Below are 25,701 nucleotides of genomic sequence, written 5' to 3' on the forward strand. Positions count from 1 at the left end.
TTTCATTCAAAGGCTTTATGGCTTTTCCTATAATACCTGGTGGGCCGGTCTCTAGTCAAAATGCTGGGGACGATTTTATGTTTCTTTAAGCAAGTTCTTCACGACTGAGCCAAGTGTCCTCTTTTTTGGAAATCAAAATATGGTCACCCTAGTTTATTCTATAACATGTCAGATAGTTAGCCCTGTAGCCCAGTTGGTTTCCTCCAGTTATGCTGGCCTCCTGCCACAGTCCAAGGACACTGAAGTATGATATGTTAGGTTGACTGATCATTCTAACGTTGCTGTAGCAAAATAAATATTTGACAACTTTGAGCAGAGTGATTGAACTGATGATTGCCATATGACATGGTATAAATACATTAGAGCAGGGATATCAAACTCATTTTACATGGTAGGTCACATACAGCCCACTTTGATCTTAAATAGTCGGTTAGATCCCAGTTACCCCTGTACAGGAGGTCTGGACCAGCTCTCCATCTAACGGGTCAGAGTCTCTATATCCCTATGGGTATCACCATATTAGATGAACTGAGACTGATTTAAGCCGGTGTTGATGAGACTCACCATGGTAGACTGACTGGACCAGTGAAACTTTGCTTTCTGTCATTTTAAAGTTTACTTATACATTTAATTTCAATTGGTTGTCTCAGTTTTTCCAAAAGATTCAAAAATACTGCTTTAGTTAATGAAAAGTGTCCGTTTGACGTTTTTGGCTTTAATTTTAAGAAATAAAGGTGTAAAACTGCAGAAGAAGTTTTGGTTGTCCTGTAATTACAAAGCTATAGCACATAGAAAGAGAAAATGCTGAACACAGACTTAATTAAAGAGATGAATATTTGTTCAAGATTTGGTGGAGATCAGTGAATACTGCACTCTAGAAATTGATCAGCTAGACACAACACCAGTCCAGATATCTCTGAGCATTTCTCTCCATATTGCATATTTACAGCAGACAGTTAAAAAAGTGTTCAACCACATTTTGAGCAGTAGTGCTATTACATAACCCCAGGTAAAGCATGCACATACTGTAGTCTCGAGGTTACTAAATATAACAGAAATTGTTCAAACCAACTATTTTTGTGCCCAACAGTACTACTACTGCCTGTCCTTACTCCTCCTCCTCTCTCTAGTCCTCCTTTCTATTTCTACCCCTCTCCTCTTTCCTTCCTCAACTTGGCACTGTTTGAAAAGTCACAAACAAACCATCAATGTTTGCTTGCCAGAAGGAACTGCAATGTTACAGCAGCCTCCTACACACTCTGCCTCCAAAGTGTGAGAGACACAGCCGTAGAGAGAGGGAAAGCAAATTTGGAAAGAAATTCACAGACCGAATGTCATCTGTTTTGGTCGTAGGGATGATGACTGCCAAGTGTGGAGCTGAAAGAGCAGTTTATTGTTAAAGTCTTTATTCGTTTCCCTTCTTATTTGATGTAATTACAACAAATATATATCAATATATTGTTTTAAAAAGCATATTTTTATTGCACATACAGTGTTGTGCAAAAGTCTTGAGCAATCCCCATTGCTTTGTATTTTACTTACATGGAGCCAGACTCTTAATTAAATAATTCAAGTGATCTTGAGTAACAGTCCTCCAGGTCTGTCAAAGTTTTTCTTTGGACTTTTCACTCACTTTATTATTATTTCACTCAGTTTCTTATTGTGTAATTCATTTATCATTGACCTCTGAATCACCCAAGCATAAAAAAGCACCTAACTCAAGTAATGAACCAATGTGGTGTATGCACAGAACAGTCAACTTAGGATGTCTGTAAATGGACCGATTCTTTTACAGTGCTTACTGTACTTGAGCATGCAGAGTGCTTTATATAACATGCCTCATTCCAGTCCACACCCATTCATAGAAGCATTTGTTTTATATGTCTTAGTGGGGTTTTTTTATGTTTTGTTAAACTGTTAAAACATGGGTGATGTCACCTTAAAAAAACCCTAAAAAGCTTTCTACCTTTAAAGTGACCTTGAAATATTTTGATGGAAAATTTCTAGTTTATTCTCATGTTTAGATTTAGGTGCTTAGAATTTCACTGTAGAAGTTTGTATTTTCTTTTATCTCTTAGGTCAGGGGTAGGCAACTCCAGGCCCCGAGTGCCGGTGTCCTGGAGGTTTTAGATGTGTCCATGATCCATCACAGCTGATTTAAAGGGCTAAATGACTCAGCATTTCTTGAAGTTCTCCAGAGGCCTGGTAATGAACTAATCATTTGATTCAGGTGTGTTAACCCAGGGTGCGATCTAAAACCTGCAGGACACCGGCACTCGAGGCCTGGAGTTGCCTACCCCTGTCTTAGGTGAAGGACATATGTGTCAATATGATCTGCTGTAGGCTGCTTAACTATGTTATCTGCCGACTGTTAGGGTGTAGAAGGATGAAACTCGCAGAAAGACCAGTGCCAGGTGTTTCCTGGGACATAGATAGTGTGAGCTTGCTCCCTGCCCAGGAATTGCACAGCAAAAGCTTTGGGGGGGTGGACTGAAAAATCATGATTATTAGGCTACAACAGTCATTTTGGGCGATTGTGGCTCAAGAGTTGGGTGTTCGTCTTGTAAACGGAAGGTTGCCGGTTCGAGCCCCGGCTCGGACAGGCTCGGTCGTTGTGTCCTTGGGCAAGACACTTCACCTACTGCCTACTGGTGATGGCCAGAGGGGCTGATGGCGCGATATGGCAGCCTTGCTTCTGTCAGTCTGCCCCAGGGCAGCTGTGGCTACAACTGTAGCTGCCTCCACCAGTGTGTGAACGTGAGAGTGAATGAATAGTGGAATTGTAAAGCGCTTTGAGGGTCTCGAAAAGCGCTATATAAAATGCAATCCATTATTATTATTATTTTAGTATTATCTAGTAAACAACAGTTGTATTATATACTACATTAGCTAATATAATATGGTCAACATTACATTTATTGTATTATAATATGAAATATTTTTAATTCTAAATTTACAGTAGTGAAATTGAATTCAAATAGCGAGCTTTAGTAAAAACTCAAGAAAATTGTATTTAACATGACTTTAAAAAGAACACTTACAAGCTGTGATCAATTGTATGTTTGTGATAAAATAAAGTGTACACTGATACATTAAATATACCTTTATTTCCTGTTAGAAAGCTGAATCATGCCATATCATAACCATGATTTTTGCTGAATGGGTCAAACAGGGCAGAGATTTTTTAAAATTGTGGAATTGTTATTTATTCACACATATCAGCATAAATAAAGTGCAAAATATACAAATAAGCATATACATCTCAAAAATACTTCTCAATTTTTGGTTCAAAAATTTTATTTGTTATTTAGTACGGAGGTGTTCAAAAGAAAGGTAGAACAATGAGTCTGTAGCCATCTGTAAAACACGATGGAGGCGCTGACATTTTTTTGGGCTGAATTTCCGCCAGCGTTGTGAAAATTGATGTAATTATATACACAGACAGGTACCGTCAGATTTTGATCATCCATACAGTGCCAGCTGGGAAAGATCGGAAACTTCCCTGTCTGTCATTTTAAACTTCAATTACACATTTAATCCCCGTGATATCTCAGAATAAGAAATAACTGCACGAGTATGTCTATTTTTTTTCTAAATCATAAAAAGGATGCTGCTGTAGTCGGTGAATTAAATCTGTCAGCATGACTCTCTGTGCTTAAACTGTAAGAAATAAATGATTAAGCCATATTCTAAAAAATTAAAACACTCAGTGCTCATCAGTGAACTTAAGGAAAAAGTAATGACGACTAGAAGTCATCTACTATCGATCCCTGGCTACTCCAGTCTGCATGACAAATATCCTAGGGCAAGATACTAACCCCAATGTCTCAAGTTAAAAGTTTGGTGGAGGTGGAATTATGGTGTGAGGGATGTTTTTCAGGAGTTCACCTCCCTACTAGCAGTGTATGGAACTCTTAATGCTTTAGCATACCAGGACATTTTGGACAATGTCAGGCTCCCAACTTTGTGGGAACAGTTTGGGAATGGCTCATTCATGTTCCAGCATGACTGCACACCAGTGTATAAAGCAAGGCCCATAAACATATGAGTCAGTTTGGTGTGCAAGAACTTGACTGACCTGCACAGAGTCCTAACCTCAACCCTATAGAACAACTTTGTGATGAATTCGAGTGGATACTGTGAGCCAGGCCTTCTCGTCTAACATCACTGTCTGATCTCACGAATATGTTTATGAAAGAAAGGCCAAAAAGTCCCATAAACACACTCCTAAACCATTGTGGAAAGCCTTCCCAGAAGAATTAAACCTATAGCTGCAAAGGGTGGGCTGACATCCTTTTAAACCCAATGGATTAAGAATAAGATGCCAACTCATGTTAAGATAAATGCAATATAGTGTACATATTATAGATGTTGATATCATGTATGAATTTTAAGGTAAGTTAATCTATCTCTATATCATGTTTCACAAGGATGTTATATGTTTGCATTACCTCTGTCCTGTTAGAGCTAATTTAGCAAAAAAAAATCAGTCTGTTTACATAATATGTAATACATCAGTGTGTCTTTCATTTCCATCAGAAACATGCACAGTGATCCCATCTTATATGGGAGACAAAGCACGTACAAACTCCGAAGTACGGAGTTTGTACGTGCTTTGTCTCTAGGGGCCACCGTATGTATTTATATATAAACATATATAAATAAAACCAGTCAAAGGAGCTTGCAAAGAAAAGCGTCTGGACTTCTTTAAGTTACTTGAAGACTTACTTTTCTCCAAGCATGACATCCCGGTGTACTTCAGACCCAGCAACACACTCAGACAAAAACTGGTTCACCCGAAAGACAAAACGCCAAAACACAGACTTAACAATGTGGTGTATGCCGTACAGTGCAGCGAGGAATGCCCAGACCTCTACATTGGAGAGACCAAACGGCCACTTCACAAGCGCATGGCACAACACAGAAGAGCCACCTCCACTGGACAAGATTCAGCTGTCCATCTGCATCTTAAGGATAAAGGACACTCTTTCGAGGATGCCAATGTTCATATTTTGGACAGAGAGGACAGATGGTTTGAAAGAGGAGTGAAAGAAGCCATCTATGTCCACTGTGAGTGACCATCTTTGAACAGAGGCGGTGGTTTATGACACCAACTCTCTGCCATCTATAATCCAGTTTTGAGATCCCTTCCCAGACGCCTTAACGCCCACTCACATCCTGGGCCATCTGACCTCAGGAATTCGCATGATAAGGTGGGGCCAGGTTTCACAATGAACTCACCCGAAACTCTGGCTGATTGGGACCCACACCCAGTTCCACACCTTGGCTCAGGCGATTAGAGGATCATCAGGGGGTCCTTTTGTCCCTCTGTGGGGGGACACTCCCACTAGGTTTATATCTGGGACTCTCCACCATTTGACCTTAGAACTGAAGAAGCCTCTCGGATGAGAGGTGAAACGTCTTCAAGTAACTTAAAGAAGTCCAGACGCTTTTCTTTGCAAGCTCCTTTGACTACGATGACCTGGATGACTGAGAACCTTCACAGACATAAATAAAACCACATTTTTTACATTAGTAATTCATTTTGTGCATAATTTTATATTGTTGTTAATAATTAATTAATTAAAGCAACAAAACAACCTGAAGAGCCGGATGGGAGCCGGATGGGAGCCGAAAGAGCCGGTTCTCTAAAAAGAGCTGGAAATCCCATCACTAATAAAGTGATATAAAATGGCAGCGGTCTTTTCTTAGCATTAGATATCAATTACCAATGAAACATCTCAGAGTATATCATCCACCATCGCTGTAGTCCTGACTCACAAAGTTAAAAAACTTCATCCCGATTGACACCAAAATATGGGTAGAAGCAGAAGCGGAAAAAAGCAGAAGAGGGGATTAATGACTTAAATCAATAATTTCCATTAATAATTAAAAAGCTCTAAATTATGGGTTGAAGAGAAGAAGACAAATGTTCAAAACACAGTAAATGGTAAAGGTAAATGTAAATGGTCATCAGTATGCTAAAGAAAGATACATTTGCTTTGAGTATTAATTTAAAGATTTTGTTTAGACTTCATCCGACTTCACCAGCTTAACAAGACTCTAAAGGTCTTTTCACACATGACTATTAGAGGAAACTATTCTAGAACATTATCTGAAGTTGCCTCTTTTTGCATTTAGCTCACAATAGTCATGTTCTTACTCCTGGAAATACTTTGTCTATTTTAGGCAAAAGTGCTGCCTGGATAGACAGGGCAAGACATAAGACAGGAGCTACAAATAACATGCATGAATTCTCTGGACTGTAACTTGCACTTATTTTATCTTTATTTATACTATTCTCTTATCTGAAGAATGTGAATGTAAAAACCTACAAGCTGCCAATGGAGAGATGCCAAACTGTGTTCATTGTTCTGGTAACAGTGACAATAAAGATCTATCTTATCTTATCTATTATCACACTGCTGCAAATTGAATATCACAGTCATTTTGAAGACCATTTAATACCCATTTGCATTCTCAGATACATCTCCATCACATAATCTCGAGAAAAGTTATAGGCCACAGTATATGTTTTTAGTTGTGGCATTCAATTGTACGAGTCATGATAACATGGTCATCAAGATCACTTAACATAGTGTTTTCACTAAAAAGTCTTAAGATTCAAGAATCCACCCATACAACTGAACACAAATCCCCAAACAAGGCAAATTTGTTTATTTCACTACTTTTGAAATATTTTCACAAGATTACATACAGCATTGTGGTCCGACTTAAAATTAAATTTAAAAGGCTTGTGGTCCAAACAAATTCCAAGCGCTGAAGCCAGGGTAGTCACGGCAACCACTACACACCCACAAAGCCTGGGATCAGCTGTTCTCTAAAATTACTTTGAATTTAGCAAGAGGAAACACTGTCAGCAGAGCTGTCCAGTGCTGGTTTTCAGCAACCCTCCACACAGGCTTCTAAGAGCTGCTGGTGAGAAAATTCTTGCCTATTATTACCACATGATTCCAAATTTAGTACTAATCAAGTCACTATATCCATACAAGAACCTATTGGCACAAGCTCGGGCAAAATGTCACTTGACTGCATTGATGACATTGGACCTGCCACATATATCAGTAAACTTGACATATTGAAAGGATATTGGCAAGCTTGTAAACAAAGCACTGTGTGATGTGCCAAACTGCAGAGTATATCTTTATGAGGTCATCGTGCACTTCAATCATTGGGCTGACCACCTTGCTACTTTCAAGAGGTTGTTCCCACCCTCCTTTGTCCTCCTGTTTCCCCTCCATCTCCCCTCCAGCGAAGAGTTAAACAATTTGATGGTGTCAATTTGATGGGACAAAGCAGTTTTTAAGTCTGTTGGTCCAAGACTTTAGGAGAAGCAACCTGTTGCTGGGCAGACTCCTCTGGTTGTTTATGACCATATGCAGAGGGTGCCCGGCTTTCTCCATAATGTCCTGCAGTTTCTTTAATGTCGTCTGCTCTGCCACTGTCACCAGAGAAACAGCTTCATGCCAACCACAGAGCCAGGCTTCCTGATTAGTTTTTCCAGCCTGGATGAGTCCTTTGCTGTGCTGCTCCCCCAGTAAACCACAACATAGAATAGTACTCCGGCAACCACTAACTGGTAAAACATCCTCAGGAGCTTCCTGCAGTAGTTCAGTCTCCTGAGGGAGTACAGTCTGCTTTGGCCTTTTTTATACAGGTGCAGTGTGTTGCATGACCAGTTCAGTTTTTTGTCCACCCATAGCCCAACGAACTTGTACAGGCTGAGTCTTGGCTGATGCACTGTCATGTGCCCTATGATCTTGATCTCATCTTGCTTGGACTTGTAAGGGCATATGTCTTGCAGACTGTTTGTTTTCTCCCTGCCTTTGTTTTCCGTTTCTCCATAGGTACACAGAATGCAGGCTGGTGCCAATTTGGAATCCCCAGCTAACTGGAGGGAGGAGAATTTGAAAGGACCAACCTGGATTGAGGACTCCATGGTGTCCTGGGACAGCCTCAGGACACCATGGAGATATTACATATCTCGGCTGTCCTGGGAAAGCCTAGGTGTTACCCCAGATAAGTTGGAGGAGATGGCTGGGGAGAGGGAGATTTGGGCATCACAAACTGCTTCTGGATAAGCGAAAGAAAATAGATGGATGGCATTTACCTTTTTTTACGTAATATATTTGAATCACCTCCTTCCATCTCACTTTGAGACTGCAGTGGTTACTGCAGCCATTATATATAGACTTGACTTGACTTGACTTTTTTAGACATTAATCCCACAATGGGGATATTGGGGATATTCACATTACAGCAGCACAAGGGTCAGCAACAAAATGTGAATTAGAACTATATAGGACTGCAACCGTTTATCGAGTAATTGGAAATACTCAATTATAAAGAATCCTCAACACAATGTTTTTGCTTTGGTGTTTTGTTAAACGGACAGCTCTATATCATCATGTGAATGCAATCATTTCATTTTCCATTGCAACTAAAAAGAGATGTGCATTAGACATGCATCAAGGAGCAGTGTGTGAATAAAAAGTCTGACAACATTAGGCCCATGCAGCCCCCAGTTTTTAAACAAAAAGATGGATAACACAGATAAACGGCAGCAGTGACACAATCATGCCGTCATAGTTGAACATGGAGCCAGAGTGTGTCTGCACACACCCCGTAAAGAGCAAAGACGCGGAGCTGTTACTGAGACAGTCACTTCAGGCGGAGTGAAAGAAAAGTTTTTTCCCCAATGAGCAGCACAGCTATCACCATCAAAATGTTTACTTGGAAAAAGCTAGCTTCATCAAACCACCTGTTTAATAAGCTCTAATGTGAAGTAATGTGAAAGTGAACTTCATTTGTTATACACAGCAAAAATCTACAGTAAAGCTACAGAAGTTACAGTAAAATATACAGAACTGTTAATTTTAGTCTAATAAAATATTTAAATTGGGCAGCTTGCATGCTTAATTGCATTTTACATGGCAGCGATACCTGCCAGCAGAACAAGGAGGAGTGAGTATAAACGGCAGCATTGGGTGTACTAGACCATATTTATTTCAAAGCTTTTGAAACATTTTTCAGATATAAGGTATAATAATATAAATATCACGTTTATTAAATTGTTTTAATATTTTAAAAATTCAAAAATAAAAGCTTTTTTTCCACAGGCCAATAAAATTCTACATGGATCAGTAAAACTCTGGGCCACTGACTCAGGGCTGTTGGGTTGGACACTTAGCTATTATTAACATTAATTATTAACATCTACACCAACATAATGTCTGTTTTCAGCACAAAAATGTTGCATTAAAACACCGGGCAGACTTCAGAATGCTGAGATGCTGCCTTTGTTTATTGCAGCCGCCACATACTCCTTTAAAGGCGTACAGACACAAACTCATTCACTTACACACTTAAATATGCAGAAACACACACACTAAATCCACATCATCCAGGAGATACAACACTGTCAGAACTCTTTTTGCTCCTATTAATGTAAGACAGTTTTCCAAGAAGAGCGAATTCAGGTCATTTTTATGGCTTCGTTTATTTTACTTGACTTAACCTTAAAACAATAATAAAAATTTAATAAATAAATAAATAAATAAGAAAACATGGTGTACAATAGTAAAACTATTTGGTAGTGATCAGAACTATCTATGCATAACAGTTTGTTCAGTGACCTCCTTTACACCACAACTTCAGAAGTCTCCAGTTTGCAATCAATCACAGAAAAGCTGTCCTGGTCAGTTTATTAGTCTGTTGGTGAGTACACTGTGTACACACCACAACTGACTGACAGGAAATAGCCATGTTTTTTACATTAAAGGAGCTCAGTGTACTTAGGAAACAGAGTCTGCTAATCCACTTCTTTTTTTTAAAACTTTATTCAATCAGGAAGTGAATATCTGGAGACAGAGACTATCCTTTGTGAGTGTGTACTGGGTTGGCATGGCAAGCATTAATCTAGCCTAATTTTTTTAATACCCCTGAAGGCAATGAATGTGTGTAAGGGCCATAGTGTGTAGAGTGTGTTGTGGGGAAAAGCAGCAGAGGGCTGTGAACCAAAAGTGTTTTAAAAATTGTTCAGCTTTTCTGCTCCCTTCAGGTTTCCTTGCCGATTGCTGGTGCCGGTTATTGTCCGTCACCTTAAAACCAGTGATTTTCTTCATTTCACTCCACACATCCCTCACACTGTTCTGCTCATACTGTTCAGCTTCCTCTTGCAGGAGTCCTCAGTTTCACCCTTAGGTCGTACTATGCTCTCCTCAGTTTGTCCCCATCCTCAGAAATTCAGGTTTTCTTCTTAAAATAATAATAATAATAATAATAATAATAATAATAATAATAATAATAATATCTTAAATTATAGTTTTTTTGTGTTTTTTTTAAAATTGTTTTAAATGGTCTTACAGCCATGGTTGGTAAGATGGTATGTTCACAGAATTTGATACATTTAAACTGTACTCCCTATGTGGGTCCCATTGTACATTCCAGTCTGTAGTCCTCGAAGCCTAATCCATCCTACTCATGCCAAGATATTACTGTTATTATCATTATTATTATTAAATCACAATTCAATTAAAAAAAACTATTTTCCAGATAACAGATACTTTATTTACTCTCCGACTTGCCATGACATATCAGACATCTCTTTGTTCTCTGCGTAATCTGTAATTTCAGTTAGTGCATTAGTGAAGAACTTATTGACTTTATCTTCATGGTCATAAATGACAGCATTTTAATATTGATGTCAGCACAGTATTGATCCTCAGGTATTGATGTTGTGTCATAATGTCTTTCAAAAACAGCTCAGTTAAATACATAAAGACATGAAAAAGAGGACACAGTCACATGTTTATTGTCAGCATGACTGTTTAATGAATACAGCTCTTAAAGTCAGCATGTTGGTTTGTTCACAGCAAATGATTAATGATTTTAAATTAGTCTTTGGTCGATTTTCCTGGCACTTTTCCATCATCATAAATTTCAGAAATCTACTATATATATCCACTGAATTTCTTTTAACTTTAAACAATGTCTGCTAAAGGGGGAAAAGTGCCAGAAACCATGATAATTTAGTGGCAACGAATTCTATTAAACCTTAAATACTTTTCTCTGAAATTAAACTTAAAATTAAATAGACAAAAATCCAAAGTAAAAATTATCCCCCCAAAAAATTAAATTCAAAGCCAAATATATTAAATCGTGAATTTACTTCAAATTAAAGATAACCCAAACCTACTAAAAGGAACATTCTTACACAATAAATACAATTATTCATAATGATTTGTGCCAATTTGAGCATTTTATTAATCAAGTTACCGTAACCACCCAGGATATGCTGGTGGTCTTGTAGTTAAACGAAGCTCCTTTCAGAAATGAAAAGATGCTTTTATTCACGTTAATATCATGACATGACTTCAAATAAACTTTATTTCCTGTACTTACACACACTTTATCTCATATTATTACATGTTAAAACTCAACCCCTCACTTAACTATGTGGGATACGCAACTGAAACCAATCCTGTGTTTTTCAACCAGTTTTTCACTATTGTGCTGATGAGCACACGGAACAATGGAGCTGACATCTGACACTACACATGCTTCACTTATTCTGCTTAGGCTTCATGGCTATTATTATTATTATTATTATTATTATTATTATTATTATTATTATTATTGCAAGTAAAACTGCTTTTTTACACGGTTCTCTTATTTTTCTGGGTGTAGCGATCAGTGTTGGAGAAGCAGGAGGGAATTCGATGTTCAGCAGCTCCTTTGATCAGTAATAATTTTTCAGAAAACCAGGTTAATAATGAAGTGAGGTTTTTTTACTCACAAAATAATCTGTGCGTGCAGCAATGTGTTCTGCCATCTTGTTGTAGACTGGCCACAGTTTGCAAACTCTTCCCGTTCTTATTAATTACTGTGTGTTTTACTGTAGTGTGTGTACAAGATGTGTGTTTTGTTGGCTACATAAGAGAGTATAAAACAAAGAACCTACAGATGCTGTAACAGTCAGGTCCACTTCAGTCCACAACAACAACATGATGGACCACAGCCTGGGTGCACGCGTGTATGTGTATGTGCATTATCACTGAGCCCTTGAGCACATGTGTATGTGTGAATGGCGGGGGGAGGTTTTGTAGTTTAAAATCACTTTGAGTGGTCACTGAGATTAGGACTGTCCACATAAACTTTACGATTGCCTAATACTAGAGTGGACTTTATATTAAAAGGAAAGGGTTTATAGCGAAGCTCTAATATAAACTGTCAGTGCTGCAGCAGATGCACTCCTGACAACTACAGGAGACAAGAGGCAGTAATGATCTGGATCTTCTGATCAAAGTGACTGCAGTGCCACTCCCAAAGCAGGATGTCCACTCAGCATGACCCACGTTCTCAAAGAGGCTCTGGAAGAATATGACAAGGAGAGAAGACACCACATCTTCCATCCAGCCATCCATTCGCTTCCGCTTCTCCTTTTCAGGGTCGCGGGGGGGCACTGGAGCCTATCCCAGCTGTCGTAGGGCGAGAGGCGGGGTACACCCTGGACAGGTCGCCAGTCTGTCGCAGGGCCAACACACAGAGACAGACAACCATTCATGCTCACATTCACTCCTAATGGCAATTTGGATTTTCCAATTAACCTATCCCCACAAGCTGCATGTCTTTGGACACCACATCTTCTCAGATAAAACCAATCTGTAGTTAATGAGGAAGGAATTATCAGAGCATCAGGAAAATGATGGCCATTTATATACTAACCCCGACACTACACTACACTACAACCACACTCACCCTTAGAGGACTTTGACCACACCATTTTGAGTTTCAGTATGTCACCCACGGACATTTCAACATATATTTGATTTAATGACTTAGGATTTAAAGCACCACCCTTCCAGCTAATGGATGATCTGCTCTACCTCCTGGGCAAGGTCACTGATTGATTCACAGTAAGGAAACATACTGTACAGCGAAAGTCAGTGTGATCTGACAAATGCAGCCATGACATATGCTGAACTACGCAGGCGACCAAGAAGAGCATGAGCAATATTGAACAAGAGACTACAGGCTCAGAAGAAGACTGGACTTTGGTTTAGTCACAGACCAGTAACTAAACACTATCCCTAAACTTAGACAGAGTGCTACATTTATTTATTTATACAAAAGGCCACATTAACCCACTCACACACACATCTCGGTCATTGTGTCCTTGGGTAAGACACTTCACCTACGGCCTATTGGTGTTGGCCAGAGGGGCCGATGGCGCGATATGGCAGCCTCGCTTCTGTCAGTCTGCCCCAGGGCAGCTGTGGCTACAACTGTAGCTTGCCTCCACCAGTGTGAATGCGAGAGTGAATGAATAGTGGAATTGTAAAGTGCTTTGAGGGTCTCGAAAAGCGCTATTTAAATGCAATCCATTATTATTATTATTATTATTATTATTATTATTATTATTTAGTCAATGCCTTTAAGATCTTTTTAACAATCTCACACACACTCTCACTCTATTTGACGTATTCAAAATATTTAGAGGTCAGTATCTCGCTAAAAGACACCTTGAATTGCGGACTGAAGAAGCCGGATTGAAGCACTGACTTTCTGATTAGCAGACAACCTGAACTGCCTCCAGTTGCCCCATCCCACAACATTTCCTCACCAAAGAAATGAATATAAATTTAGTTATATTAAAACCTTATGATATACTGAGGACTTTATGTATAAAGTAAGAAAAAAATTGCTTCCAAAAGAAATCTGTAAATTGTTCATAGAAAGAGAAGGTGGGTATAACTTAAGAGGGAAATGGAATTTAAAAATACAAAGTGCTAGAACAACTTTAAGAACGATGTCTATCTCAATTGCAGGAGTTAAATTATGGAACAGTCTAACAGAAGAAATAAAAGACAGTAAAAACATAAAACAGTTTAAAGTAAAATATAAAAACTTGATTTTAAATAAGTATAACAATGAAGAAAACGGGGTTAACCCAGGACGGTAATGTTGCTGGTAATGGTGTTGTGGTTCTTTTTTGGGGTTTTTTGTTTGTTTGTTTTGTTTTGGTTGTTTGTTTTTCCATAATTTGTGTATCTGCAAATATACACCTTCTGTATTTTGCATATAAAAGAAACTATACTGTGGTGGGGATTGCTAATTTCTTGTTTTTGATTTATGTATGTTTTGTTTTGTTTTGCTTTACTTTTGTTTCATATGTTGTTTGTTTAATTTAAGACTAAAAAAAAAAAAAAAATTTGAATGAGAGGTAAAACTTGAGGGGGTAGGGACAAATAAGTAAATACTTCTACCTACTCCTTTTCAAACAAATAATGGAATAATATATTGTAATGATTGTGAAGGCTCATGTTTGAAATGTTTGAAATAAAAATGAACTGAACTGAACTGAACTGACTGTTTGCCACTTTCTTCCAAAGCAAGAAGAAAGTTTTTGAGAAAAATTCACTTGTGGTCTGATGTGGTCAGTTTTCAGTATCTGCCCAGATAACATTTTTCATGGCTATCTGGATGGCTGGTTGGCTCTTCATCTTAAAGAAACAGACTTCTGCACTAAAATTTCCTTAGTATCTGAGTCATGACTATTCTTATAATGCAATAAAAAAGCTATTTGGAAATATCTGGACCTATTATCTCTCACGCTGGACTGTTTCCTAGTGTATAAAACCATGGCATTTAGCAATGTTATGCAGGAACAGCTAAGGGAGAGCCACACTTTCCATCAACAGATGGCTATGTTTAAAAGTATCAAATATATTCATGCATTTCAGATTTCCATTTCCTATATAAATTGATTCATTCACATCTTTTAGATCAGTTCAGAATTCGGAATTTGAACACTTGTGGCATACCAAAGACCTGTATATTACCCTAAACACAGACAAAGATCAAGCCTCCTCATGTGAGATAAACCATATTCATCATCATTCTAATCTTTTTAGACCTGCTCAATTATTTTACGGTTAGATTACTCATTTATTTTACAAGAAATGAATAACAGAATGTAATTTTTTTTAAGTAACTCCAGACCTGCCAGCTCTGCTTGTTCTGATGGGGTTTTACCATCACCATTAATCACAGTGTAAAGTTCCCGAAAGTGAGGAACCTTACACTGCACATGTGCACAGATGAAGGGAAGTTTTGGAGAAGACTGACGTTTCTCAAAAATGTTTAAGAGGATCTTTAAGATGGTTCATTATAAAGTCCTGAATAAAGCAGGTACATTTATTATTTGAGTCAAGTGGGACATTTATTTGCATAATCATTCTTAGGTATTCTGAGCCTGGATCCCTGAGTCATCTGGATCATTATTGATGTTGCTGTTATTCATAGTAATATTTATTAATAGTATCATTAACAAGAATAAGAATCATTTTATTTTATTTTAAAAAAAATTTTTATATATATTTTAAGTATTATATTTAAAATTTGCCAGATTTTCAAAAAGTTCACATTTTTTGAACAACTGTGATTTCAATTTTATTTTATGAAAAGAAAAACACCAGAACTGTTTGAACCAGGAATCTCGCCTTTTTGCCCCAACCGAGGAACCATCACTCATTTGTGTAGCTGGATCTTATCGTGGGTTTTTAGTCCACTTGTTAAAAAAAAAAAAAAAAAAAAAAAATACTATAATAAATTCACCAATTAAAAGGACAAAACTTCTCTTAAATATCCTTAAAGCTTTGATCTAGAGAAGCAGCACTCACATGGAGGTGATGTTCTGGAAAAGATCCTCGATGCTCCCGGTATTATTCCCAGCATTCCCGGTGCCCTGGAAGGACAGCAGCGGGAAGAACTGGCTGTTGTCGGACTTACTGCAGAAGATTTCAGTGGGAGAGCAGGTGCAGGTGGGGGGACAGTCCAACAAGGAGCTCGGGCAGCTGTGAAAGAAAACGCTGAGCAGAACGGAAACCTTCCAGCAGCACCGGATCCCGAGAAGGCGACGCGCGCCGAACAAATCCATGCTGTCACGATTCAGTCCCAGATTCCAACTTTGAAGCCGAACGAGAATGAAAATGACTAAAAATGAAAATGACTCAGTCCGTCAGAGTCTGAAGCCGCGTGAACGCTGCGCTCGCCTTATTCCGCTCGGTGGAGTCCAAACGGTCAAAGCTGTAAACATCTCCCTCCGTGTGTTCACGCGTGTCTGAGTGTGCGCGTGCTTGTGGGGGTATCAGAGGTTTTAATGATGCCAGTCACGCCCCCCTCCCTGCTCGTCACACCAACAACGTTTGGATGGAACAAAGAGGACAAAATAAGAAAAATCCAGAATATTCTCCCGCTGTTTGATGTGTACGGTCGCGGTGAGCATTTTTCTCCTTTTCATCTCCTTTTTGAGTCATCTGTCCATCTCTCAGTCTCTCCCACACACTCTCTCTCTCTCTCTCTCTCTCTCTCTCTTTCTCTCTCGCTCCCCGTGGCGTTTCTTCCGCCAGGGGTCGAGAGAGAGAGAGAGAGAGAGACCCCATCCTCTGAGTCCACCTGCTGGGCAGAGGAGCGCAGTGGACACGCGTCAGCTTTGCTTTTGTGCGCACGCACACACTCGAGCGAGAGAAAGAGAGAGATATTCACACTGCTCTGATCAGGCTGAGTTACAGTAAAGAACAGTTTAAATAGCAATTGGGATAAATATGACGCCGAGTTCGTGATTATCAGACACATATGTGTATTATATTATCTCCATCAAGCTCTCGAACTGTTGTAAAATGAGCAGCTACTCTTTCTCAGGTGACGGTGCAGGAGTAAAGGTTTGGTTAGGTGGATGAAAGCTGGCCTTTGAGGCAGCTGTGCTGTGACCACTGAGTCACAGCGCTCCCTGTTTGGCCTTACTGAAACTATAGCATTATGTGACCACTAGAGGTCCCTGAATGACAGAGTGTAGCTGTGGGATCATACAGGCTTAGTTTTCCTTTCTAACATAATGTATACTGTGATCTACGTGTAAGTGTATGTGTCTGCATACGTGTTGGATCCCAAGGAGATATTACACAGATTCTCCTCGCCTGCAGATCATGTCCTGTGGAAATCACAGTTCACCTGGAAATGTGTCCACACAAATTACCCCCATATTCTGTTCTCCACACACTCTCACTCAACAATAAACGGTCTGTACAAAGCATCTCGTGAATGTTAATGTAGAGCAATGAGCTTGCTGACCATTATTCTTCCATTCATGTTTTCCTCTGTCTCAGTTTAATCACAGCTTATCAAACTGATTGTCAATCAGTTTTCCTCCATCCAGGGATATCAGTTGAAAATGTGACTTTTATCTCATAGTCACTTGGCCTGTAATATTAAAAGGACTCATAAGGAGGATATCCATTTTAATGACTGTTTGAGACCTATCACTAGTTTTATGTACAGATGGCAAATTTACACAGAGGGGGAAGAGTTTGTGTGGGAGCCACCACAGTGTCTCTAGTGGGCTCTGTCTACCTGATGGCACAGTCATGTTCACTGGTATGTGTATAAAATTTGAAAAAATTAGGAGTGGTGTATATTTGTATATCAATATATTCCACGTATACTCACAATTGATATCAGGGGCAGACAAAACAGAATGATGATGCATCCTGTATCATCCTGCACTTCAGCTGGAGTGGTACACAACTGATCTCAGGCATTGATAACTGGTCCACTGAGGAAGAAGTTGTTAATCCATATCTATTTTTTCATAGATATAAAGGAGGTCAAAAAGATATTTTTTAAAAACAAGCTGGTTGGAATAAATCTTTATCAAATCTCAGTATCATTTATGAAATTAATTTTCTCTCTCTTTTATAGAGTATCAATGATATAAATTCTGATCAAAATATCTCAACAACAACTATAGGCAGGGCAGTGCATGTGAGTGTTGGGAAGCCTGACCTCCATAGGCAGTATCTCAATGCTCAACTGGTCTGTTATTGGTATGGACGCTAAAAATGGTGAAGAGTACAACTCTGGAGGAAAAGTGCAGCACCAGTTCATGCAATAATCATGAGTGTGATGAATTTCTGTGAAGCTATAGTGTATCTTTTAATGTCCAAAATACTTTCAAAGAGAGCTTATGGCCAGTGAAGGGATGGAGAGTTCTGCTTTGCAGGCACAACCACAGGTCTCACTGTCTCAGTAAAGTACTGGATGCCAGATTGGATAACAGACTGTGGCACAGACTAAGGCATGTAGCAGAATTTTATTTGTGTTTTTATTTTACCAACAGGAGTTCTTCTGGCCTTACAGGACAACCTCAATATCTGTCTTGCTCTTAAAAGAGTGGATTCATTGCAGCTATGAAGCAAATTTCCAGACATGAAGTGAATGCAAAAGAATTGAAAGCATACTTATTGCCCATTTTACTCGCATTTAAAAACAAGTCGAGTCAGTTCGACTTGTCTTCCATTACAATCGAGTACCATCTAATGTGTATTGGCTCGTTACAGCAACGTGAATGCCACAACAAAGGTGGATGTTGAGGCAACGGTATACCTGCTGCTTGGTCTGTTGTTTTTGGTCAGGCTCGATGACCACAGTGTTGTTTTTGTGCAGCTGTTTCCTTCATTGCCGAGTTTCAAAAGTGGTGGTTTGATTTTTCTCAAAGACACGCTCTCATGACTCATCAAGTGACGTCACTGACTAGCCGGCATGTAGGCTGTGAATGTCACATTTTTTGGATCGTTCAAACCACTTCAAGTAGCTATTAAAAAAGTAGCTGGTATGAGGGACTATTATCTAATGGAAAACCCTAAAAACTGTGTCAAGCCATGCCGAACCCACCTGAGTAGGTACTAATGGGGGAAAAAAGCTATAAGTGACAATTTAGGGTCACCTGATCCAGTCCTAACTATATACTTTATTAAAAAGGAAGTTTTTAACCCTATTCTTAGAGTAGTGTAGTAGAGAGGGTTTTTGTCTTGTGAATTCAAACTGGAAGCTGGTTTCACAGAAGGAAGCCAGGAAGCTGAAGGCTCTGCCCGCCATTCTCCTTTTAATACCCAAAAGCACCACAAGTAAGCTTGCAGTCTGAGAGAAAAGTGCTTTACTGGGGTGATACCATGAGGTCTTTTAGATTAGATTAAGCCTGATTATTCAAGGCCTTGTATGCAAGAAGTAGGATTTTAATTTCTATTCTGGATTTACCAGGGAGCCAATGAAGAGAAGCCCGTATAGAAATATACTCTTCTCTTCCTAGTCTATTTCAGTTCTCTTAGTGCAACATTTTGGATCAAGGGTTTTAGTGATTTTTAAGGCAACCCAATAATAATCAATTATAATAGTTCAGCCTAGAAATAATAAAATTAACTAATTTTGTTACCACCACTCTGTTTTACTGATAGGAAGCTCTATAGTAGGGTACAGGAAAGGAGAGCTAATTAGTCAAACCTCAGATTAAGGAGGAACGATGTCATTTTCATCTTAGTTGAGGAATGTAAACCAGTTCTTTATCCTCTCCGGGATATTCAAATATGCATGGGAGTTCGCCCATCCAGTATACATGTGTTTTGTGGACTTGGAGAAGACACTGAACTGCATCTCTTGGGAAACCCTGTGGGGGGTCCACTGATATGAGCCTTTCAGTCACTGTATAACCATTGCAAGACTAGGCCCACATTGCTGCAAAAAGTTGGATCTTGTTGGATCTCTCGCTTACGAGTGAGGGGGAGGAGAGCAGGAGATTGAGAGACAGATTGGAGCCAAGTCTGATGTAGATGTTGCACCAGTCTTTTCTGTTGAAGAAAGACCTGAGCATAAAAATAAAGCTGTTGATTTACTGGTCAATCTATATCTTCACCCTCACCTATGGTCATTAGCTCTGAGTAGCAACTGAAAGAATGAGATTGCTGATACAAGATGCAGATATGAGCTTAGTCAGGATTGCTGGTTTCTCTCTTAGAGATAGGATGAAGAGTGCAGTCATTCAATAGAGGGTCAGATTAGAGCTACTGCACTTCCACATCGAAAGGAGCCAGTTGAAGAGGTTCAGACATCTGACTAGGATGGCTTCTGGGCAACTCCTGATTGAGGTGCTCTGGGAATATCATACTGGAAGGTGGCCCCAGGACAGAACCAGGACAGGTTTGAGATATTAGATCTCTCAGCTGGCCTGGGAAAGCCTTGGTGTTTCCCCCCGATAAGCTGGAATAGTTCGCTGGGGAGAGGAAGGTCTGGGCGTCCTTGCTTAGGCTTCTACCTACCCAACCCAACCCTGGATGAGTATCAGAAAAAAAAATGGACGTATGGATCGATAGATGGATGGAGTTTTTGATACCTTATTGTTGTCATTGTCCCTCAGTCCTCCAGGTTTGTCTTCTTTATATTTCTCCCCCTTGATTTTTTTCCTCTGTGTGCTTGTTTGTTTGTGTCTGTGTTTGTGGGCGAGACTCAATGCAACAATCAACCACCCATTCCTGAAGGTCGGATCTGGGAGCCACTACTTAAGGTAGTAGCTGATAGTCATGCTTTGCATCATTGAACTACTCAGTTAAACACTGGCTCTTACTTCTGTGTGTGTGTTCTGTTCTGCCTCTCGTGTCTCACAAATTCTTACCATGTGTTTTACTCTGTACAGATCCCCGGATTCTCTTCTGTGGTGTGCTGAGCTTGACGCTGAGTTTGAGAGCGAGTGTTACCTGTAAATATTGAATGTGTGGATTCCCTACCTCCCTGGACCCGCCTGGAGCACTATTCCCCTGTTGCATTGTTCACGGTGTAAATATCTATTCACTGGAAATAAAAGCCCTGAACTGTGGTCTTCTAAACCCTGCATCTGAGTCCTACCTGCCCATTAGCCTTGATAATTTTAGTGTATTATGAGTCTTAGGTATTTGTATTATTGACTTTTTGGTGTTGTTTCACCTTTATTATTTTTCTAAGGAGGAGTTTTTAAAATTTGAATTAAATTAAATTTAAATTTAAATCACACATTAGTAGAATTTCCTGTTTCTGTTTCTTTTGCTAGGCTTCTGGCTTTTGAAAAATTAAGAGGAAGAAAAGAAAAGAAAAATTGTCTTTGCTAATGTCATATTGTAAGCTGTGCACCTGTTTTTTGTTTTAATTTAATTTAATTTAATTTTAGCTTGTTCTTACTGAAAATCACTATATATCTATATTTATTCCACTTAGGTTTTGGGCTAAAAGGGTTTGGTGCCACCCATTCTGATGAAATCAATCAGATGTTAATGTCATGACTTCTTAATGTACCTATGACCATAATGCATTATGGATGAGCCATTGATTCCTAATGGCTGGTTAATGTAGAGCATGTGACCAGGCTGTGGTTTCATGATAGATGGATAGAAACAAACCTCTCTGTTTTTAGGTCTTTCAGCACCTCTGTCATGTTCTTACACACACACACACACACACACACACACACACACACACACACACACACACACACACACACACACACAACACAGGCCTGCAGTATGTTTTGCAATAACAGGGGTGTTGCTAGACTCTTGAAACACACTGAGGGCATCACTTGATAACCGCACATTTTAATTGTTATTTATTATATTTTATAGTAAAATTCATATAACTATAAATAGAAAACATCAAACATTATGTGCTTCCTAAAGGTTGAAGACACAGAATACTGAGTACTGAAATCAAACACCTGTGCAACTGGAATTCTTCTTCTTATCATTTTTTATTTCAAGCAGCAGGAATAAAACCTTAAAGATGATGAAATGATGATGACAGTATGCTGACAGTACTTAGTTCAGTTTTTAATCTTGGCTCTGGCCTCATAGCATCTGCTTTGTTGTGCCATACTGGCTCCTTTAAACTGTGTGCTTGTCTTTTGGTGTATTGCTTGTCAACTTGTCCATAAAAAGAATGGGCCAGTCAAACTCCATCCAAACCTATCAACTTATTTAATACACGCTGACTCAACCAACTATTCAATTATTATGTTTTCTTGTCCTTGTCTCATCCCCGTGTCTCCTGTGACAGTCTGTCATGTCCTCTGTGTATGTTTCCTCAGTCATGTATTTATTCCCTCTCTGTCCCATGTTTGTTTTCCCATTTGTGTCTTACTCTGTGTCTCTTGCTTACTCGCCCTCCTTGTCTCTGGGTTTCGTCTGTTCCCATGTTCTTCTCCTTGTGTTTCATCCTTTGTCTCCCCAGTCTGTCATATGCTTTCATGTTTGTTTATCATAAATCTTCACATCTCACTCTGTTGCAGACACTCAAAATCTATTCCAAAAAGTTATACCTAATAAAGACAGTAGTTATGGTACATTATCCATAGCTTCAGCCCATAACAACTGAGCAGTATTACCTCTGGTGGGCCACTAGACTGGGAGTGTCACAGTGCAGCTATAAACTGATGCAGATAGTTGGGAGTGAGATAAAGCTACAAATTCTCCTTTCAGTCTGGTTAGCTTTCTTAATATTCATTTTAGACCTAACAAATATATTTATGTCCTCCCTATTGAATTATTTCACCCTCTATCTGTGGACTCACAGAGCTGAAGGACAGATGAGTCCATTTAGGAAAGTAATGTCCCTATTTGTTCTATGAAAAACAACACATACAAGCACAACATGCACGTGCGCACACACACACACACACACACACACACACACACACAAAATTACGCTATTACACCATTACAGACCGTGCTGTGCCCCTGGCAGTATAACCCATTAGCCTTTAGCCATTAAGAAGGTTTTTAAGGACCAGACCACAAACAAATCTTTAAAAATCAAAACACAGACACATGTACTCATGGACCACTTCCTTTTTTCTTCATACAGATGTTACACAGATGATACGTAACTGTGCATCCTAATGAAACCTGGTAGCCCAAGCCTATCTACCTGATGTAGTACACTATAAAAATGCTAACTAAACCATAAAATACCTAAAATAGAGATGCTCATGTTCGGCATGAGTGCTTTTCAAATGTGTGTGAATTTGAGAGCGAGAGCATGGGAGAGCACTTGGAAATGGCTTTGATGGACAGAACAAACCCCAGAAAAAGTATTAGCAGGTCAAAAATGAGAAGAAAGTGTTAGGTAATCAGGTGTCAGCTGTTAATGTTTTAACTACAACAATGAGATTCCACACTGGTATCAAGACTGAAATACACACTGATTTCAAGTGGAAATGCACAGTTCATCCCATTGTTGTCTATAAGTCCGTCCTTTTTCTTTAGCCTTTTGTTTTTGTAATAACAGATAGCTTTCACGATGTTGTGTCTTTGATTCAGATGTTAGTTTATACACATTCTTCCATTAAATTTATCTTGTGATATTTTTGTTGTAATATCTGTAATATTATCTAATAATCATGTTATCTCTGCAAAGGAGTTTCACCAGCAATCTTTGTGCTCCGTAAAAGCCTTCCTATGACTTGACATCTTTCCTTTTTATATCCGCTTCTTTCCTTTTTTAGCTTTGCCCCTTCCCCCTCTATCTACCAATTAACATCAGCATCTCCGTCATCCAGAGCTCTTACTGCCTATCTCTTCCTCTTCTCACAGACTACATCATCTAATGTTCTTAATGCCCACCAGGATCATCTTCATTTATTTCATATTTGACTGTATATCCCAACCTCAGCCTCCTATACTCATGTCTTCCTGCATCCTCTTCCTCTTTGTGCACTATTCCCGCTGGCTGTTTCCAGTTATAACTTCAAAACATATATTTCAGTCCCACAACAATTTCTGACAACACAAAAAAAAACCCATGGTGGTTTGTTGTGCTGTGGTCAAAGGCCACACAGAACAGCAGCACATATACATAGGGCAATATGATTTAATGATCAAGGCACATATTCACGTAACAAGCCTGTAACCATTTGCTACAGTCAAATCTTATACTGTGAAATCTCACACACGTCAAACTGAAGGCAATTCACCACATCACTGAATGTGTATGCACACATTATAGTTCGGGGACATGTACCTGTTTATATATGTGTGTGTTTGTGGGTATGTTTGGGGCAGAGGGGGTGTTAAAAAAAACTGCCACCAATCAGAAACAGCCTGCATTTAACTGGTGGTTTCAAAAAAATTTCAGTGCTTCATTTTCATGCACTTTAGCTCCAGGTCTAGCTTTTTTCCCTATGTTTTTGAAAAAGCAATTTCAGATTGCTTTAGATGTTTTAGTTAAATGCTTGTTCTCTCATCTCCTCTCTCATTTTCTTTTGAGCAAATATTTTAAAGCATTCAGTTGAGGGCCAGCACAGTGGCAGTGGTTAGCACAGTTTCCTCACAGCAAGAAGATACTGAGTTCAACTCCACCACCTCACCAGGGCCTTACTGTGTGGAGTTTGCATGTTTGGATGGGTTCTCTTCAGGTACTCTGGCTTTCTCCCACAGTCCAAAGACATTCTGTTAGTGTTAACTGGTGATTCTAAAAGTTAGTGTATGTAAGGTCCTACTGCTCAAGAAGGCTCAAGTACAGGACTAATCTAAATTTGCCTGTGAACATCTAAATGATTCAGAGAAGCCTTAGGGGAAAATGCTGTGGAGTAGATGAGGCCAAAATTAAGTTTTTGGCATTAACTAAACCAGTCGTGTTTAAAGAGACATGCTGTGTAAGAAATGCTGTTCACGACCTGGGGTAATTTATTTATTACAGAAAATCAAGATCTTTCATGTAAAATACTGGTGACCACAGCAAACTGCTAGAGCACAGATCAACCAGAAGGAGGTTTCAGCTGCTGCACTCTCTTTACAACTGAGTTGCCACAAGTGTTACAAAATTTATCACCCCATTCAACCTGATGGAGCTTGAGGAGAGAGAATGACAGAAACTGCACACAAAGGGGGGTCCCAAGTTTGTAGCATCTGTGATACAAAAGAAACTGATGCATAGGCTGTGTTGTGGAACAGTACACATTTTATGTAGCTTTGCCATGTTACTCTTCTCAGCCCACCCCTTTGGTTGCTCCGACATGGCTGAAATAATGAGCACTAGTTCTAGTTGTCCTAGCTCTAGTCGGCCAGCCTCCCCTGGAACTATCCCCTGAACCCACTGCACCACCCTTTCCTGTAGTCAAGCCACAGACCACAGTCCACCGCATACCATAGACTTAGGCTCGGTAGCCATCCAACCTAAGTTAGGCCACCTATGTGTCAGTTAAATTTTTCCCTGGGCTTAAACCTTCCTCCCAGTTTTCTTTATTTAGGTCCAGCACTAATATAGTATAGTTTATAATACATAACTAATATTAAGCAATGTCCACGTGCACTCTTGTAAAATGGCCATTTTACAGGTGGTCCATGCGCTCAAACTGACTCTCCATCAGCAGTAACTTGTGGCAGCTGGTTCACCTGCTGACACACCTGACAGGATGGGCACCACCAGCAAAATGCTCCAGTCCCTCATTGAGCAAAAGCGAGTGCTGGGCGTGTCCGAGCATGAACTCCCTGACTATCTCCCCGCTCACCAATGGGCTCTTATGGAGACGACTGTTGCCATCCTCGCCCCCTTTGAGGAACTAACTAAAAAAGTGAGCAGCTACGAGGCACTAGCCTCTGATGTCATCCCAGCTGTGACTGTGCTAGTGAGACTTCTAAACAGAGAAACAGACGAACAAATTTAAAATTCAATTTTGTTTTTTTTATAATTATTTATTCTGTAATACGTTGCATACAACATGCTTTTCATTTTAAATAAATGTTCTTAATTCCAAACCAGTCCCTTGTTTGTTTGTTTTTTGTTAAATTATAGGACTAAAGCTGTTACCTGCAAATTTAAATTATG

General features: G+C 39.3%; 1 protein-coding gene and 1 long non-coding RNA gene across 3 annotated transcripts in view; one reads left to right on the forward strand and one right to left on the reverse strand.

Moving 5' to 3' along the window:
* ntrk3a (neurotrophic tyrosine kinase, receptor, type 3a) overlaps positions 1 to 16,473 on the reverse strand; it is an 80,249-nt gene extending 63,776 nt beyond the window's left edge. For both annotated transcript variants that reach the window (XM_085166503.1, XM_085166502.1), the window contains exon 1: positions 15,705 to 16,473. In XM_085166503.1, the coding sequence (XP_085022629.1) occupies positions 15,705 to 15,961 (257 nt within the window). In that variant the 5' untranslated portion in view covers positions 15,962 to 16,473. The remainder of the gene's footprint in view (positions 1 to 15,704) is intronic.
* Positions 16,474 to 17,556: 1,083 nt separating this feature from the next.
* Positions 17,557 to 24,645, forward strand: LOC146514968 (uncharacterized). The gene is made up of 2 exons (XR_014875106.1): positions 17,557 to 20,416; positions 20,546 to 24,645. It is a non-coding gene; the product is annotated as an uncharacterized LOC146514968 (long non-coding RNA).
* The last annotated feature ends 1,056 nt before the right edge of the window (positions 24,646 to 25,701 follow it).

Source organism: Neolamprologus multifasciatus, chromosome 7, assembly GCF_963576455.1.
Source record: "Neolamprologus multifasciatus chromosome 7, fNeoMul1.2, whole genome shotgun sequence".
NCBI classification, from domain to species: Eukaryota; Metazoa; Chordata; class Actinopteri; order Cichliformes; family Cichlidae; genus Neolamprologus; species Neolamprologus multifasciatus.